The 18,286-nt window shown below is 46.8% G+C and overlaps 9 protein-coding genes across 9 annotated transcripts; 5 read left to right on the top strand and 4 right to left on the bottom strand.

Annotated features, from left to right (window-relative positions):
- Positions 1-542: 542 nt before the first annotated feature.
- On the top strand, positions 543-5,217 carry phoC (putative cyclin dependent kinase inhibitor Pho81; the record flags this gene model as incomplete). Its single annotated transcript, XM_032085174.1, has 10 exons — positions 543-565; positions 1,585-1,669; positions 1,730-1,852; positions 1,924-1,974; positions 2,033-2,173; positions 2,238-2,285; positions 2,339-2,356; positions 2,426-4,667; positions 4,726-4,895; positions 5,002-5,217. 10 exons carry the CDS (start codon positions 543-545, stop codon positions 5,215-5,217), a joined length of 3,117 nt encoding a protein of 1,038 aa, XP_031938162.1.
- Positions 5,218-5,771: 554 nt separating this feature from the next.
- On the bottom strand, positions 5,772-6,591 carry BDV37DRAFT_286209 (uncharacterized protein; the record flags this gene model as incomplete). Its single annotated transcript, XM_032087878.1, has 2 exons — positions 5,772-5,923; positions 5,994-6,591. The coding sequence occupies 2 exons, from the start codon at positions 6,589-6,591 to the stop codon at positions 5,772-5,774; spliced, it is 750 nt and encodes a 249-aa protein (XP_031938161.1).
- Positions 6,592-7,211: 620 nt separating this feature from the next.
- BDV37DRAFT_274100 (mitochondrial 54S ribosomal protein uL3m) lies at positions 7,212-8,161 on the top strand (the record flags this gene model as incomplete). The annotated part of the gene is made up of 2 exons (XM_032085173.1): positions 7,212-8,004; positions 8,064-8,161. 2 exons carry the CDS (start codon positions 7,212-7,214, stop codon positions 8,159-8,161), a joined length of 891 nt encoding a protein of 296 aa, XP_031938160.1.
- A 127-nt stretch (positions 8,162-8,288) lies between these two features.
- On the bottom strand, positions 8,289-9,303 carry BDV37DRAFT_195616 (cytochrome c oxidase assembly factor 1 family protein). The gene is made up of 2 exons (XM_032079759.1): positions 8,666-9,303; positions 8,289-8,597 (listed from the first exon to the last, which is right to left on the bottom strand). The coding sequence occupies exons 1-2, from the start codon at positions 9,125-9,127 to the stop codon at positions 8,505-8,507; spliced, it is 555 nt and encodes a 184-aa protein (XP_031938159.1). The 5' UTR covers positions 9,128-9,303; the 3' UTR covers positions 8,289-8,504.
- Positions 9,304-9,375: 72 nt separating this feature from the next.
- On the top strand, positions 9,376-10,374 carry BDV37DRAFT_195524 (uncharacterized protein). Its single transcript, XM_032079757.1, has 4 exons — positions 9,376-9,501; positions 9,556-9,617; positions 9,695-10,025; positions 10,110-10,374. The coding sequence occupies exons 1-4, from the start codon at positions 9,414-9,416 to the stop codon at positions 10,202-10,204; spliced, it is 576 nt and encodes a 191-aa protein (XP_031938158.1). The 5' UTR covers positions 9,376-9,413; the 3' UTR covers positions 10,205-10,374.
- A 170-nt stretch (positions 10,375-10,544) lies between these two features.
- On the bottom strand, positions 10,545-12,941 carry BDV37DRAFT_274098 (putative JmjC domain protein; the record flags this gene model as incomplete). The annotated part of the gene is made up of 2 exons (XM_032085172.1): positions 10,545-12,322; positions 12,674-12,941. 2 exons carry the CDS (start codon positions 12,939-12,941, stop codon positions 10,545-10,547), a joined length of 2,046 nt encoding a protein of 681 aa, XP_031938157.1.
- A 552-nt stretch (positions 12,942-13,493) lies between these two features.
- Positions 13,494-15,112, top strand: BDV37DRAFT_195508 (putative para-hydroxybenzoate-polyprenyltransferase Coq2). Its single transcript, XM_032079756.1, has 2 exons — positions 13,494-13,573; positions 13,650-15,112. The coding sequence occupies exon 2, from the start codon at positions 13,746-13,748 to the stop codon at positions 15,057-15,059; it is 1,314 nt and encodes a 437-aa protein (XP_031938156.1). The 5' UTR covers positions 13,494-13,573; positions 13,650-13,745; the 3' UTR covers positions 15,060-15,112.
- Positions 15,113-15,590: 478 nt separating this feature from the next.
- On the top strand, positions 15,591-16,610 carry BDV37DRAFT_195485 (monothiol glutaredoxin GRX5). Its single transcript, XM_032079755.1, has 3 exons — positions 15,591-15,694; positions 15,779-16,055; positions 16,135-16,610. Exons 1-3 carry the CDS (start codon positions 15,668-15,670, stop codon positions 16,284-16,286), a joined length of 456 nt encoding a protein of 151 aa, XP_031938155.1. The 5' UTR covers positions 15,591-15,667; the 3' UTR covers positions 16,287-16,610.
- On the bottom strand, positions 16,586-18,104 carry BDV37DRAFT_274095 (ethanolamine-phosphate cytidylyltransferase; the record flags this gene model as incomplete). The annotated part of the gene is made up of 4 exons (XM_032085171.1): positions 16,586-16,903; positions 16,968-17,742; positions 17,801-17,918; positions 17,981-18,104. 4 exons carry the CDS (start codon positions 18,102-18,104, stop codon positions 16,586-16,588), a joined length of 1,335 nt encoding a protein of 444 aa, XP_031938154.1.
- Positions 18,105-18,286: the final 182 nt, after the last annotated feature.

Here is an 18,286-nt window from a genome sequence, read left to right as displayed (position 1 = left end):
TATCTTCTTTATTCTGCTCTACAGTCTACTGATTGATCCGAGGTTTGCTTGGGTTTGGATATATTATACCTGGTATAGTGTACATCGCGCGCATCTCTGTCTATATTCGGATGCAATAGTCTTTGTGGATTACTTTTCCTTTTTTTCTTGTTTACTTTTAGCCCCTTGCCTCCAATTAGAGCAGGATTATCGACTACATAACCATAACACGGTTCTTCCAAAACTTCATGTTTGTCGTGGCCAACAGCCTCAATTCGTTATCCGTATAGACTTGCTCCTAATACATCGGAGTATATCTCTATGAAGTTGAAATTAAGAATTGTTAGGCCCGCCATCCTTACATTACAAAGGAGACTTTTCTTTGCTGAAATGACTTGAGCAAATGACTGCAAGGAAAGGAGCTCGAAGAGGAGAGGGGCGTGAGAAGAAGGAGAAGAAAGCAAAGCCAAGAAAACTACTACTACTACTACTACTACTACTACTGCTTAGAGGGTACATGGATACCTAGGTACTAGGAATTGAACGTCCAAATCGTGACAGTAATGGTTAGTGTTGCGTATGGTTGGTGCGCCGAAGAAAAAGGGAACGTGGGCGCATGGTCATTGGTGATTGGCCCGGGTCCAGCTCTCCAGAGCTCCCCACTCGCCCTCCTCCGACCTCTAACCTGACGTGATTTTTCCCGCGACGAGCCCTTATTGTTCCAAGTTCATGCTGCCCTTCTGATATTCCATTCTAATTCGCTACTTGCATTATTACTCCTGCTACCACTCGTATAACGACGGCATTGGTTGGGAGACTTTGGCTTTCTTTCCCTCTTTACCTCATTCGTCTCCCATCGTCTAACACCTTGGCTTCTACGCTGTCTACTGGAGTCAAGTGCCCCGCACTGGTCTCTCTTCCAGTGACTGACTCCAGTTGAATGAACAATTACAGTTGGCGTGCAGCGATAGCCTGAAAGGTATACTAAGTACCAACTGGCTACAAGGCGAGGACCTCCGTACGAACTGCCAATATCCACAGAGACAAGGGAGCCCTGAAGCAATATTCGTGTTGCTTCTTGTGCTTTGTCGTGGCTAGGTCCTGTGGCTAGCTATTGTGTCCAAGACAGTACATGCCTACTTACTACTCACGATTACGTTGTACACGTCCATGCTACAACAAAAAATAAAGCATTACAACGACTGTTACTTGCTTATTGACTCCCCTTTCGCCCCACTTCGGGTTACGTCCCTTTTTCCACCTGCTCACCCCTCCCCCTCTGCTACATTCTGTTGAAGCATTCAAGAAAAGCGATCGCTGCTACTTTCCTTCTCTTCCCTCTTCTCTCCCACTTCCTCTGTCCCCTTACCCTATAAACATTGCAATTGGAACATCTTGGGTACTACTTCCCGACTTCCGTCCTTCTCCAGCCTCTAGGCCTTGTGAGTGCGTCAAGGGGCAAGGAGAGCATCGGCTTTCTCCAAAAAGCCTATCAGGATGTAAGTGAATATAATTCCCCATGTGAGAGCCGAATTGTGTCACAATACAACCAGTCCTTAGCGACCTACAGTCTATAGGCTACAAGGCTAATCGTTCCGCTTATAGGAAGTTCGGCAAACAAATCCAGCGCAGACAACTTGACCTTCCTGAATATGCCGCAAGTTTCGTAAATTACAAGGCTCTGAAGAAGGTCAGTGCCCAGAGAGGGATCGCAGTGCTCAGAGTTCTGCGGCTAAGGTTCAAATGACAGCTCATAAAGCAATTAAGTGCTACGCCGACCATCCCCGCTCAAAGCTCCGCAGGCGCAGCTCAAGATGTACCCGAAGCGCAAGCCGCCCTTCGCGCAAACAAGGAGGTGTTCTTTTTTCGGTTGGTATGGGCTCATCAATCAGGGCATTGAAGGGGTGTGGGTGGTGTGTTCGCGTTTATTGACAACCCATACAGGAGAGAGAAATCGAAAAAGTCAACACATTCTACCTACAAAAGGAAGCCGAGGTTTGTTTTCATATTAGACCCCCTCTGGTCCACTGGGTATACTTATCTAGCCTCATAGTTCTCTCTGCGATTGAAAACGCTAGTCGATAAAAAAAGGGTCATTCAATCACGAACAGTACCCAGTTCCAAGGCACCAGCTAATTTTGTTGCCTTATTCGAGGGGTTCCAACAATTTGATGGTGATCTGAATAAGTTGCAAGTAAGCATATTGGTTCCGAATATCGTGCACATGGGAGAGTCTAATTATACCATTTTCAACAAAGCAATTCGTCGAGATCAATGAGACTGCTATGTCAAAAATCCTTAAAAAGGTTCGTGGGTCGCTTTGACTTACTAGGCTCAGGATGGCTAACATGTCAATTAGTGGGATAAAACTTCAAAGGTTCGAGTTACTCATGGACACATATCCCCATTCAGATTGCGCTCTCCGTCTTACTGACCTTTGGATCAGTCACGTATGAAGGAGCTATACCTCCATCGCGCCGTCGAAGTACAGCCCTGTTTCAATCGCGACGTTTTGCGTGATCTATCAGACCGGGCGACAACCGCTCGGCTGGAACTAGAGGCATGGGCGGAAGGTGAGAACATCCATTTCGATGCTGCTCGTCCGGTAGACCGCGCTGTAGTTGTTCAACCGTTTGGAGCCGATGAGGAAGATCTTGACCTGCAAATCCTGCAATCAGCCACTGCTGGTAATCTTCAGACATTGCGTGAGTGGACCGCGAAGCTGCAATCATCTCTTGATGCTCGTGAACGCGCGACCCGTACCTTCCTTGCCGCTATCAGTGAATTTCCGGACGATGTGTTGGCAGTGCTTCTTGAAAGCGGATTAGTTGATATCTATGCTGAAGACGACATCAATGAACGCAACTGTTTGCATGAAGCAGCCATCTCAGGTCGAGGGTTCGTTTTCAAGTCTGGCCTTGCTGCAGGTGTCGATATCTCAAGGTCCGATGTTTATGGCAGACTTCCCCTACATTATGCATGTATACACGGCCGGGTAGAGATGGTGAAAGATCTATTAGCTGCAGGTCCTCACACTGTCGACGTGATGGACCATGACAATTTTACTCCGCTGATTCATAGCATTGTCAAAGGTCAGCTGGCGTGTGCTGAACAACTTCTTTACCACAATGCTCGCATTGATCCAGCTTCTGAATCAGACCACATTCCGCTGAACCTGGCATGCCAACATGGGTCGCTTCCGATTGTGGAGTTGCTTCTCGAACGGCATGCACAATTACTCCCAGATGCAGAAGGCCTCTATCCTCAACATATGGTCGCAAGAGCTTCTCAGTCCCCGCAACTGCTGATGATGCTCAAACAACATGGGGCTGATTTGAACCAGAAAGACAAACTGTACCAATGGACGCCGCTGTTTCATGCTGCTAGTGAAGGATGTGTTGACTGTCTTCGCGCTCTTCTTGAATTGGGTGTTGACGCCGATGTTGTAGACGAGAAGGGCCTCGCTGCAATGTATTATGCAGCATGGGAAGGTCACTTAGAATGCATGCTTCTTCTTTGGTCGCATCGTAGCAATTCTCGCCCACCGCAAAAGCCGTTTGATATTCTGAACGGGTTGAGGCTACAAGAAGCAGGTTCGCATATGGAGGATGCCCCGACGACATTCGAAAGTACTGAGGTAGTGGATGGTATACCCGACCTTTCTCTCCCGCCACCAATCATACCTTTGCGTCGTTATGGCCATAACTTTTTGGACAAGAAAGTGTTTGTGCAAATACTTTTTGACACTGGAAACTCCGGTTCGATTATCTTTGATCAGGCGGGCCGTCACCCTGCGGCTCGATTAACAATTTCCTCGAAACTTTCCGACTTGATTCCACGCACCATTATGCTCCCCATCCAAGAGGATTCACGATTGATCTCATTTCAGGTAGATAACCTGGAGACATTTGCGGTGGATTTCGAGATATTTCCCACTTTCGGCTCGAAAGTGATTGCGAAGACAGTTGCCCTACCAACTATATTTAGAGCCGAGATCTCTAGCACTGGCTCGTGTTGCTTGCCGTTATTTGATCCTAGGCTACGGTCAATAGGGCAGCTACGATTTGGGTTTCAAGTGATAAAACCGTACCACGGTGATCCCCTGGAGATAACGCACTTTGCTACCTATTGGAAGGCTACAAGTGCCATCGACTCAGAACACAATGGCCTGGTAACAGGGTCGAGCTTGTCGGGCGATCATTTGCAGCTTTTCGTACAACTCACGAGAGACAGAATACCCGTACTTTATCCATGTTTTACAATCCTGTACCATGGCATTGAATTACCTATCTGTCATCTCACATACTCTCAGTTTCAAGTCATCGGTGTTGAGAAAGGTGTGAATCGCTCAGACTTGTTTCAGCATCTTCAGACACGTGCTGTTGATGATTTAGCTCAAGCGCACCGCATGCTAGCATCATCATTCCTCTCGCTCAAGGAGGTGCTCCAGCATCTGCCTATTGGTGTCAATGTCAATCTCTCGATACTCTATCCCTCGGCTGCTGAAGAGCAAGCGCTGAACATGGTATCTTTAGCTGACGTAAACAGCTTTGCTGATGCCATTCTCACGGTGGTTTTCGACCATGCCCGTGTATCACGGGAGCAGAACCCCGAATTTATGCGCTCAGTAGTATTTACCTCATACAACCCTAATATTTGTGTTGCTCTGAACTGGAAACAACCAAATTGTGAGTCTAAAAGCCGCACTAAAACCTATTACATTGTTTGCTCACTTGCGTTTCTTAGATCCTGTTCTTCTTTGCAATGATCTAGGCCAAATTCGTGATTTGACCCGAGGTGTTGGATCACTTCCAGACATTAATAGTAGTGGTCGTGCATCGATGTCCATAAAAGAATCGGCAAGGATAGCGCAAAGTAACAATTTTATGGGCTTGATATGCCGGTCCAGCCTATTGGTACGTGTCTCTACCCCTATATGCTCACTCCCGACGCTTTACCCCATTCTCGGCACACTATGCATTATGGCCATCTACTAATACGGAGCTTCTGTGGCTGCTTCAGAACGTTGTGCCTGCTCTTGTAGAGACAATTAAGGAACTTGGCCTCGTACTTGTAGCAGATACGTCTGATGAAGTTGAACCTTCGGGCCATAAAGAAGCTCTAGGAGCAGCGAACGCGATGGGCGTGGCCGAATGGGCATACCGAATGCCTGATGGCGTGAACGGTGTGATGAAAGCCAATGGTATTCTGAGATTTAACGATATGATTGACATGTGAGACGTCTTCATATACCTATTTCATCGTCTCATTCAACTCTGGTGTTGTTAACAGGTATATATTAAGGTCTTTATGGCGTGGTAGATAATGGGTCTCTATTGCATTTCTGACTTTTCTTTGCATTTTGGTTTGGGCCGCTGCTTTGCACCTCCACACTAATCTGTCAAGCATCCAAGTCGTCCTCTACTAGTCTCATCGAGGGTTCATACAAACCAAGGAAAAAAAGGCAAAAATAAAAAAGAAACTGAAAGAGGAGGATATACATCCGTTTTTATCTCAATAATACCTTGCCAACTCTGTGCTTCTCCTCTCTTTTTTGGATATTTATTCTTCTTGTGGGCCATTACTTGACACATTTGTGTTATACAAATATCCATTTGGAAAACATACGAGTGGAGAGGAACACTATGGTCATGCACTCCGGGAATCGAGATATAGCAGCTAATGTACAATTGAACCACAAAACTGATCTATAGTTGATCATCGCTATGCCACAAATCCCATACAACAAATGAAAGGTGGCCAGTATTTTACGTCCTTGAAAATAGGCCGAATTACATACCCTTCGGTTTTCCTTTGACAATATCCCAACCCCATTGGCGCAAGACCTTGACAACTTTGGGAGTTATAGCAGCGGTCAGAGGCACACGAATGAATATGAGACTCTTGTGGATTGCATAGGCGAGAGCAACCTGTGTCCATAGACCTGCACAAATAGTAGTTAGTGAACACTCCAGACAATCCGAGTTAAGATGAGTCATATAAGGATAACATACTCGCCCCTTCATCTAGCTTTTTCTCCACTGTACTCCCGTTCACATCACCCTTTGAAGAATCGGTCCTAGGATATGTCTCCTCCTTAAACTGCTCCTCTTGAATACTGGGAAGCACAGTGCCGACTGCACCCTTAAACGCCTCAACGACTACATGCTCATAATGACCGATTTTCTCCGCCCCAAGGAAGCGAACGGCGGCAAAACAGAACGGGAAGTCCATCGCGGACAAGAGCAAATACACCCCCAAGGCCGACCAGCCGTACTCCCGAGAAAGCGCCTTTAACCGCTGTGAGAGCGAACTGGATTGCCCTGACTGCGACGCGCTCTTTGACCTGGATGAGCTAAGGAATCGACGGAAAACCGGAGCCTGTTGCGTACGAGAGAAGCTCCGCATATTATCATACCGAGGTCTTATTCGGCTAGAAAGAAAGCTGTTTTTATCGGCTGAAAGGGAAAAGGCGCGGCGGAACGAGCTAAAGGAAGCTGGTGGCTGGAACATCTGGGCGTTTGTGCTGGTGAATTTTGATGGCAGTACATGCCACTCAAGACCGGAAGCTTGGGAAAGCCAGCGCGATATAGTGAGATGCCTCAAAGACATAACTAGCGGGTATAGACGACACTGGGGTTTCTGTTCAAGAGGCAATTGTATGGATTGGTGCTGGCAGGGTTCGTAGGTTGCTTATTCAGGCCAATTAGAAAGAAGGCACCCACAAATTCAACCGTGCTCTATCTGCAAGTCAATAAGGTTGACAAGAAACTATTAATGTGACACTAAAATATAAGAAAGGAGGAAAGCGGCGCCAGGACAATTGTAGTGGTGGCTTTCCGAAACAGCAAGCAGATCGCAAAATTATTCATGAATGGTCCATAAATGTTCGGCGGTCGGTGTGCCGGTATGTCCGGTACGTCTGGTGCACGGGATGTCTAGTATGACTGACAGCAATATCACTTCCAGGCGGCATAATACCGAATACCAGGAAACTGGTTGATTGCGGTTGTCCAATTTCCACTGTGTATTGTTTAAATCAAATGCTATGTTCCAGTGGTAGAGCATACGCGGACAGACGTGGTCGAAGCCACTATACGCCTTATGTATGAGGCACCAATGATGATTACTCACCGCCTTAGATTCTCTCCGCGTAGTCGTAAAAATCTCGGATACAGACGAATTCATCAGTTTCATTCAGGAAATGCCCCTTTAGGCAACCTTGTTCCGCCATGGCACCTCGTCTACCGAGCCGACTATTACAGCCTCCTCCTTTTCTTTGGGCTTCGCAATCAATAAATCGCAGCAATGTCACGATCCGGCCGTTCGGCATCAGGTCGTTAAACCCTCCGAAAACCTCCCGGTTCAATGTCGGGTCTGATCTCCCAGTGCTCAAGTCGACGCCAACAGCAGCCCTAGAACGCAAAGCAGACACACTGCCCCCCAGAACTGGAGCCATCGCTATCAAGAAAGGGATGACTGCCCTCTATGATGCAGAGACAGGGAAGCGAATCGCGTGCACCGTCCTTCAGCTAGACCGAGTGGAAGTTATCTCGCATAAGACACGACAGCAGCACGGTTACTTTGCTGTCCAAGTTGGTTCTGGTTGGAAACACCCTAGTAATCTCACCAAGTCACTACTAGGGCACTTCTCTGCTAATGGTATTTCCCCGAAACGGCACATCTTTGAGTTTCGAGTGCGGGATGAAAATGGCCTCCCACCTGTTGGTCAGGCAATCAATGCGGACTGGTTCCAGGAAGGTCAATATGTTGATGCTCGGTCAAACACAAAGGGAAAGGGATTTGCTGGTGTGATGAAAAGACATGGGTTTGGTGGTCAAGACCGAAGCCATGGTGTCAGTTTAACACATCGCTCTCTTGGTTCTGCGGGTCCCAGTCAAGGTGGTGGATCTAGAGTGTATCCTGGGAAAAAGATGGCAGGAAATATGGGTAATGAGCAGAATACAGTACAGAACCTCAAGATTCTCAAAGTTGACTCGCAGAATGGGATTGTTGTTGTCAATGGTAAGATTTCTCTACTCCTTGGCGCATTGGGCTATGCTAATTCGGGTATTTCCTACCAGGCGCTGTTAGTGGGCCGAAAGGCTGCATCGTCAGGATCCAAGATGCCATCAAGAAACCATGGCCCGAAGTCGTATCTCCCTCTGAACCAGCTCCATAACCTACTAGATGGTTGCTTGCTTCTGAGAATGTACTATTACAATATATTGTTTACAAAGCGGCGTCTGTATATGATACATAAATGATATCCTTTTATCGTTCTCTCTCCTCCCATTTCTTTTCCATTGGTGGAATTTCCCTCAGTTCTGTCTCTGCGGCCTTTATGTACTCTGAAGTACCGTTGCTCCGTACCAAAATGGAGTGAAGGAGCCAAAAAGTGCCATAGCCCCGACGCTTACATGCCTAGGTTAGTGCACAGAAAGCTTCAAGATGTACAAGGATGAAAGTGCTGCACGATACCATGCATAAGTAGGGATGCAGTTTCCAGGGAAACTTGACGGTAATTAGTCGTGTTGACGAAACGGGTCACTGGCGCTGTCAAGGAGCTGAACGACCGTGCCATCCTCCGTCTCCAGACTCCATTCCTCAGTCCGAAACTGGAAGAAAACCGTTAGAAGAGAACTTTCGGACAAAGAAGGGGAAAGTGTGTTTGTTTATAACGAACATAGCTCATTCGGTCTGGCCTAATGCTGCGGAACCTCATTATACCCTGCGACTTTGTTCCTTTAACCCTGAAGGATATGTCGATACGTCCATGTAGCTGATTCATTTCCCCACTGATCCATGGTATCTTTTGAGTAAAGTAAATCTCATCGCCCAGGATTTCGCGAGCACGCGGAGAGGTGCGGAGAGCATAGAGGGTACTGCTGACCACGCTTGAAGACGACTTCTGATAGTTGAAAATCCCTAGCATCGCAGCTCCGACAGCGATAGCAAATATTGGCAAGGTCCGCATCCACCGTCGGTCCTTATTCACAGAAGGCAGTTCGCGGTCTGCCCGTCGTTCCATCAAAGGGCCTGAGTTGGCGTGCGGGGCGGGAATGAGATTGCGACGAAGAAAAGTCCGGCCAGGAGAGAACGCGACTCGCACAATGCTAATGCGCCGTTGCGCAAAATGCAGAGCCATTACTTGGTAAAAGCAAATCCAGATGGCTAGCTAGATGATATGATGCAAAGGCGAGCTTGGTCATATATCAATTGCATGGGCACGACGATAGTAGATATGTTAGCAACTTAACGGTTCCTTTCGAGACAGATGTGGCTTGTGGAGCGGAGAGGGACAACCAAACAAGACAAACTGTGGAGGTAGAAATGGTTACGGACGACCCAGCAATATAGCGGATAAATGTAACGTCATCTTCTAGTATACACACAACTCAACCGTGCAAGAGGTACAACACCAGCCTGCACCCATGGCAGCTGCACGACTGCGCAAGGCATTTCATTACCCTGACGATTCAGGTGATAATGAGCATGAACGCGAAGAGCTAGACGAGGAGGGTGTGTTATATGGATATGCCAGGCTCATACAATCTTTCACTAACAATTTTGCAGAGCAGGAGTTAGTAATAAACCGCTTGCGAGTACAAAATGATAAGCACAATGCAGAATTTACTGTAAATATCTCTCTTCAGAAGTTGTCACTGAGCATCGCTAAACATGAAACTCAAACTCGGTACCATCTATTATATAGGTCACCTTCACTGCCATCCCACTATTATCAGTCTCAGTGTTCATTCCATCAGTGATTAAGCAGGGCGCAAGCTTACAGGAGCGTTTCCTTACATGCTTGGGCATTCTTTCATTGATAACTACGGCATATACTATGAAATACTTCCCCTTCCAGCACCCAGATCTGAAGGGCAAAGGATCCATGCGAAGTTCAGGTACTATTATCACCCACCTTCGGAAGCTTCTTCTCCCTGTGAATACTGCAATATGTGGCATGTTGCTATTAGTGTGGCTCTTCACCCCGGTGGAGCCACCTAGCAATGTACAGCCAAAAGTATATTTTGTTCCTGGAGGTGAGTGTTTCTTGTAGCTGTGCCTCTTTGACTATGGCCACAGCCATTTCTTCAGGACAATGGAAGTAACTTAATATCTTGCAGCAATGCTTGGAATTATCATGTTAGCAAAGAAAATGATGGTCTCTGTTGACCTTAAACATCTTGAGGATCTTCGATATGGGTATAAAGGAGTTTAGGGCTTATGACATAGCTGCTGATCGGCACTAACCATATACAACCAGCATTCATATTTGTCCTTTCTTCATACTTTCCACCCTCCCTTGTCCGTCTTGGATAGTTGCAACTGACCAGATATTCACAAGGCTTTCTCCATTGTCTTAAACCAACGCGTCGTTTGAGGTTATCCGTGTCTCACACTCCTTCGAATGGTATCACTGCTGGATTATCATGCTAAATAGCCCAATAGTTTCAGCCGCTTCATCGGCCAATAACAAGATTATCAGAGATCAAAAAAATTAGATAGATCTTTCCTAATACAAAATTATCAGGCCCATATCATCATTTCAGGTGTCCTTGTCATGTCTGCAGCGCTTTCTGTCCTTCTCCAGCGAATCTGCACATGTCACTGACCGATGGCTTCCGGTGGAGAGAAGACCCATCTAATTTTTCCAGTGCAGGATCAACGGGTATTTCGCTATAGTCGTTGAAGTACCCAGCTGCAGGGGAAGCCAATTTGACACTCTCTGGACCCTCGCTCACAGCCTGGGGGAACTCTAGCTCAATACAATTATCAACCAAGGCTTTGTTGCGCTTCTCATCCGCTTCTTTCTGATGCTTTTTCAGTCGACCTTCTTCATCGTCACCAGCCTTCTTCAACCATCGCAGGTTGGACTGACGGAAATCCACCAAACTTTCCACACTGCGCGGATCTGCTACCTTCCTGGTGTCGTGGCCCAATAAAGTGCATGTTGGTTCGTAAGGGTTCATGGTCGGATCTCGACGGCATGCAGCGCAACTGCAAATCTTCTGACATCTAGGACACATCCAGTGATACATCTCCATGGTGTCCTGTGGTTGGATATTAAAGGCTCTGAAGAGACTACCATAGCAGTAACTTAAGTTGCAGTATGAGCATGAGGCGAGCTTCCACATAGGCTCAGCACATTTGCAAATATGGCATCGGCCGCCTTTTGTGCATGAATCGCTTTTGTCAGTTTTTCTTCGCTTCCGAATAGGGGTAGCATTCTCAGAGCCACTGTTGTTTTCCTCTATTCGCTGACAGACCGGATTTGTGACATCGAACCAGGGGCGGCGTTTCATTTGTTCATGGCATATCTCGGCTAGGGTTTTCCTGCCCAGTTGAGCCCTCTTCGCAGGGAGACATGGGTATTTATCACTCTTAGCCTCGACGAACCTTAGTAATTGCTGCCTCCACTTCTCATACTTTCCGGTCAGTTCACTCCAGCGGAACTGCTCAACCCACTGTAACTTTGATATACAAGCACAGCTTCTGCCCATGGTATAGCACTCCATGCAAATGTCGTATGTATCATCACCCTCACCAATACACCAGGGGCAAGTCAAAAATCTATTGAATATGTTACCTCGGCAATAGGAGCAAGTGATATTGCTATCGAAAGGAACGTATTCAATATCATCTTTCGGTGGATCATGCAAAAAGCTCTCGGAAAGCAGGATCTGGGTATAAAGTTCAAATAAAAGCTCGAAATCCTCTAGTAGCAACTGCACACGAAGGCCCCAAACGCCGCTGTCGCCCACCTCACTAAGAAGATCAGAATAGTGGTCAAGCGAGTAAAAGACAATGGCCTTATTTTTGTACTGCTCATCGCGACACACCATTCTAGCATGGGGGAGCGCCTCAAACAGGGCCAATTCTAAAGTTTTTGCAATAGTCCGATTCCATGCTACTTTCATCGTTCTTGTTCCCCGGTTCCACACCTGGTGTGCGGCTAGTGGAGGAACCAAGAGAAAATCCCCCGGTCTTTGTTCGACAATATACGTCTTGAACGGAGCCGCTTTCCATGCATTGATCTGGGCAAAGTGGTCCTCGATATCAATATCATGTCCCAGCGTAGACATCCAGTACTCAGCTACGACGTGGCGATCTTTGCTCTCAGTCATGAACCAGATGGAAGATCCTGGCTTGGTTGCTTTCCCGTACTCAACAGACCCATCTGACGCTTCAACCATTATGTTCTGTCCAAGGCTGGCGCACATCTCCTGGTGCGCTGGTGTATAAGTCCCTTCGTGGCCAATGTAGCACATCAGGTTTTCAGCACGCATGAAGGGTGGAAGACAACTCATGAGGTCCCCAGCCTTAGCAATAGGCCTCCCTGAAGCTGATCGAGCTAATAGATCGTCATTTGACGGTAATGTCTTTGCCCCGGGGCCTTCGAACATCTCCGGTAACTTGTTTAGGTAGAACAATGGAGGAGGGATGAGCTGTTTGAGGTGGTCATGCCATTGTTGGGGGCAGTCGATATCTTTAAGATAAATCCTCTGGCGATTTGGATCTTTATAGTTATGGGTAGTCCATTGATTCGTAAGCAAATGCATGTTCTTCAAATAATGCCCAATAGTAAGTGGAAGGTCGGTTTTGGTCGTGAGATTCCGAGCAAATTCCGCTTCATATGAAGTACAATCAGACAAAAGGCTGCGCACGCGGGGCTGGGAGGGTTACTCACTCTTCATTGAATAGTAGCTCCTCAGCCATTTCTCGGAGAATATGGAACTGTCAAGTCTTTGGTTAAACCCTTCGATAACCAGGGGCTTTCCACCCAGAACAACATGAAGCCACACGAGTTTCTCGAAGTTCTCTAGGCCATTCGCATCAATTGCATCACAGTGAATTCTAGGCACATATTCGAAGTTTGGTGTCGAGTCTACTAAATCCGCAACGTCCAGATCTGGAGAAATGGGCTCAAAGGCAGCCCGTGGCCGTTGAGCAGGCATCCTAGCAACTGCTGAGAAAATAAAAGGTTGGAATAACGACGTAACAGGAAGTTTGGAGCCTCTCCATGCGGGCTCATATAGAGATCACAGTGAATCACCATAAGATTGGGCATTCATACATTTTCTAAGATTAGAAAGCCTTATATCGCTCAAACCAACACGATATAGGCTCCTGTACAGTAATCCGGAGCAGCAACAGCGGAGCAACAGCAGGGGTTAAGATGTAATTGTCTCTCACGTCGTAGCTCAAAGAAGTATCTGCCATATCAAGCCCCACAAATACTCTGGGGGCGCAGAAGTTGAGGAGCATGACAGAACAAAGAGAGGGAACGCCGATTGGAAGTAGAAATAAAAAGCAAGATTTTGAAGCAGCAAATGGTTCAAGTTCCCACAATCACGATACACTCATAAGAGCTTCAGTATGACTGGTCTAGGAGATACCCGCCGCACTTTCCTGTATCCGGTTAGTACCTAATACTATCACTGTGGGTCCTCTCTCCATTAGTGAAGGGGAAAAGATCGGATTCTGATGACTACATAGAATTCCTAGATCACAAGAGTAGCACACAACTCTTGAAAAGACACTGAAACCCTATACAGCTAAAGAGCCGCTGACTTACAGGCTAACATCTGTGAGGATATCCCTGCACCAGCCATTAAAAACGAGTGTAGTTCAGCATTCTGACCCTGCTTACTTCGCTCACCAAGATGAACTTCAGTTGACCTACCCACTCAAGCATCGAAGAAAAGCTATTGATGTTTCGCTACAGGTGACTTCTATAGACCATCTGATAGCCTTGGAGAATGCAATTTACTACTCGTGTCGCCATGTATCGGAGTATGCAACCACGCAGTTGCTTCGAAGTAAGAACAGTTTGTCACAACAGGCGTGATTTGCCATATCTTCGATATAGTCTCTCCCCTCGCTTTATTTCGGGCTGTTATACTAGGCAGAGATCTACCCTTCTTGATACACCCAAGCCCACTACTCACGCAGGATCGGCATTAAGAAGGTTCAATTCGCACCTACCGTACTCATCACCATCAGCTACCAAATCACCCGGTACAGCGGAACGGGCCTCGGTAATTCATTACACTCCACCCAAGACAGGACTTGTTGCCTCTCTCCCTCAGTCTTGGATACCGTACGCCGAACTGATACGACTTGACAAACCTACTGGCACATACTATCTTTTCTTCCCATGCGCATTCTCAACACTTCTCGCGGCGCCTATGGCATCGTCGACCCCTTTGCAAGTCCTTGGGACGATGGGACTGTTTTTAACGGGAGCTTTGATCATGCGAGGCGCCGGCTGTACAATCAATGATTTATGGGATAGGAATTTGGATCCACATGTCGAACGCACCAAGTTTCGGCCAATTGCTAGAAGGGCAGTATCCCCGCGCAAAGCTGTAGTGTTTACTGGGGTGCAGTTGCTGGCGGGTCTGGGCATTCTTCTTCAATTCCCAACGCTGTGTCTTTGGTATGGGATACCTAGTCTGCTTCTTGTGACGACTTACCCTCTCGCAAAGCGCATCACGTACTACCCGCAAGCCGTTCTGGGCCTAACATTTTCGTGGGGGGCGATGATGGGATTTCCTGCGCTGGGAATAGATCTTCTAAGCAACCATTCTGCCTTGGAGTCAGCAGCACTACTCTATTCTAGCTGCGTTGCTTGGACAATTCTGTACGATATGATCTACGCCCATATGGACATAAAGGATGATGTAGCGGCAGGTATCAAGTCCATCGCTCTTCGTCATGAACACAATACAAAAACTGTTCTTTCTGCTCTAGCAGTTGTCCAAGTGGCGTTGCTTGCTGCAGCCGGCGTGTCGGCTGGCGCTGGACCAGTCTTTTTTATTGGCAGCTGTGGCAGCGCGGCTCTTTCTCTTGGTATGATGATATGGAGGGTTCAGCTAAAAAATGTCCAGAATTGCTGGTGGTGGTTCAAGAATGGTTGTTTGCTCACTGGAGGTGGCATTACCTTGGGGATGTTGTTCGACTATATAGCGCGTGCGACTGATTTGGACGAGAAGGATACCAGATCATCCCAAGTGTTCACAGACGCAACTTCCAAATCCAATGGAGAGGCAGGTGATCGGCCAATATTGTAGCATTAGATCATTATGTTTAGACATATCTGGGATCTCATTGTCGCAAGGGAAGAAAACCTCGCATTAAGTATGTATTGGCACGGCGTTAGTTTCTTACTTGTATCACTCAGTTGTCGGTCCCACTCCAATAACCTAATAACCAGGTCTTGCAGTATTCTTGGAGTAGAGAGGCTCCTCGTAGTGATCCACTTGCGTTCATCCCCTTGCTTCCGATAAGCCAGATTATTGATCATACCTATCACCATTATAACTGGATTTATCCTAAGGACTTGGCCATAGTGAGACAGAGAGACAGTGTACCACTACAGTAGATCATTAGCTACCCCTGGCTAAATTGCGCTAGGCACTCCAAGAGTACATAGTACTACAAGTTGGCAATGCGGTAAGCACTGCAAAGTACTTGCTGGTAACAAGGTACTAGGTAACTGGTAACTCCCGCCTGTTGCTTGCTGACAAAGCGTGAAAGAACACTGGTTAGTACGACGTTGTTGACCACATGATTGGCTGCTGCTTAGTGAGCCAAGTTTTAGTACTATGACGGATACTGCTCAGCATTTATAATTCCATCAGTAGACCAAGTAACTATCTGCTGTGCTAGTACCTCCAAAATGTTCTCCAGGGCGGCTTTCTCGTCGGTAAGTTCAGCCCATGTTTACTTATGAATATTACACTCAGTTGATTACTTTTGACCTTTCACAAGCTCACGTAAACTGAGATAGGCATTCCGACCGCTTTCGCGGCCACAGACGCTGCCACTACGACCCTATGGTTTTCAGTTACCGTCTAACCTTTACGCCCGACTACTCTCTTCTGAGACGAAATCGGCAATTGATAAAGCCATTGCATCTGCCCCGGTTGTCCTTTTCATGAAAGGTACCCCCGAGACTCCTCAATGTGGCTTCTCGCGAGCAAGTATCCAGATCTTGGGCTTGCAAGGGGTTGATCCTAAGAAGTTTGTCGCATTCAATGTGCTGGAGGATGCTGAATTGCGTCAGGGTATGTCCTGGCATTGAAACTCGCAGGATTGTTGATGCTTCAAATGGGTTCGCGGTCATTAACCAGTGTTTGTGTTTAGGTATCAAAGAATACTCCGACTGGCCAACCATCCCACAGTTATATTTGGATAAGGAGTTTGTTGGTGGCTGTGATATTCTAATGTCGATGCATCAAAACGGGGAGCTGGCAAAATTGCTTGAAGAAAAGAATGTCCTGGTGGCGGCTGGCTAACTCGAAGCATAGATGCCAGGTTTTAAAAAAAGACTCTGTGTAGTATATTTGTCTATATAAAGCAGTACTACCGGGTAGCTTGTGAGGATCAACTGTTATATCAGCTGTATCATTTTATCTGCGTCGAATCTAGTTAGAGCTGAGAGTATACTGTCTGGCTAGGTGTGGGTATTATAAGTTAATCCTCTTCCCTTCCAGGTTCAGTCTCTATTATGTGAACCCAGGCATACAAATCAATGAACGAGCATTGACAATGCTTACGTCTCGCACTTTTGGCAGTGTAGACCAAAGTCGCTTGCCTAATTTATTGAGTCTTCCTTGGCCTTCCTCAGCTCTTCAATGACTCCCTTCTGTAACTTTGCGCGTTGTCTCTCTTCATAAGCCTCACGGCTTTTTAGGATCCTCCCAACTATTTCGCCAGCATTCACATGCTGGAAATCATGACTACCTGTTTCTCTGAAAATGCCCATTCTTTTGGGGGCTGTGTAGGGATCATATGTAAGTGGAATAAATGTGGTAGGCCCATGATAAACAGCATCCGGTACACCTAGAGGCATGGCTCTTAGGTAGGGTTCACTTGGTGAGAAAGGAGCGGAGAATATGACGGCATGGATATACTAGGGGCAGTCAATAAGACGAGTGGGATGATCACCAGCACTGGCAGAGGGTAGCATGACTTACACGGCACTGAAGAACACAAAGTCCGCGCTCAAATATGTTCATGATAGGGTAGTTGAAGCCCTTCCAATGATTGATTACACCATCATCATGGATGCCCGCAATGACATAAGCCGGGCCATAATCTTCTCCGTATTCCCTGAGTCTTTTCTCTTTCATTGCAGGGTCGTACCAACCACGCTGACGACCTTCCCTATCCTCGCGTGCCAAAACCTGTCTGAGAAATTCAATATGTCCAGAAGAGAACAGATCAAAGCCTCCATCAACATAAATGATTCTCTGTCCTGGTCTAGACGGCTTCCCGCCTGAAATTGTTTCGAATAATCCAGGTTCTTCCGTAGTATTGTCAAGCTTGGCAGAATTCGAGCCAGCCCAGATCCATACAGGGGAGCCAGGCTGCAAACCAGTCTCGTCAGTGGCATAATCGCGAATTCTTTGCATAAGGTTAGCGGCAGCTGACCGCCGTTCTTCTTGGTTCACAGATCCTTCCTCGCCGGTAAGTGTACCTTTCACATTTTTCACAAAGTGTCCCTTTGTGCACAGGAGCATACGACCGACTAAATCAGTAGTGGAGATTCCAGGGGTCCTTTTGACCACACGAAATCGCCCTGCAGCCTTCACAAATCGATAGCAATCGTCACCGTTGCTATCAGATGTAATATCATCTCCATGGACAACATATTTGCAGCCATAATGAGACACCCATGGTAATTGCGTCACATACGGAGCATGGGGAACACAACAGGTCACCCAGCGACATGCTTCGACGGCAGAAACACTAAATATACAAGGAATCAGGCCAGGCCGCAAAAAAGATGTTGGGTTAAGCTACTCACCGCTCAGTCAAAGTCATCACAGTTGGGCCTTTGTTCTCAAGTATCGCTTTATCAGAATGCACACCAACATAGAGTTCCTTTCCGAGTCTACGTGCCTGAAGCATGGCACCCGCGTGCCCTGCAACTCTCATCTTATATTAGAGCCCAGTCTCAGACCTGTAAGCAGATTTCGCTTCTCACCGTGATGACTGAAGTCAAAGCATCCATCCACCCATATACGGTCTTCAGCAATTGGTACATCATATTGAGGGTCAACCGGCCATTGCCCTGATAGGGGGATAGGATCTTCGTTGGAAGTACTCATTTTTGTTTTTCTTTTCTTTAGTTTTCTGTAGTGCGGGGTACCAGAAAGACACGACAAGTACTTGCTATCAGCAACTGATAATTAGCAGAGTGATGGTTATTTATAATTGTCCCCCTTCCATTCTTCAGATATATTCTTACACCAGGAATAAGTAGATAGGTGGGTGTGAATACAAAATAAGA

The sequence above is a fragment of the Aspergillus pseudonomiae genome (assembly GCF_009193645.1).
Source record: "Aspergillus pseudonomiae strain CBS 119388 unplaced genomic scaffold BDV37scaffold_72, whole genome shotgun sequence".
NCBI classification, from domain to species: Eukaryota; Fungi; Ascomycota; class Eurotiomycetes; order Eurotiales; family Aspergillaceae; genus Aspergillus; species Aspergillus pseudonomiae.
The sequence above is the reverse complement of the archived record's forward strand: the minus strand, read 5'-3'. Positions and strand labels throughout refer to the sequence as shown.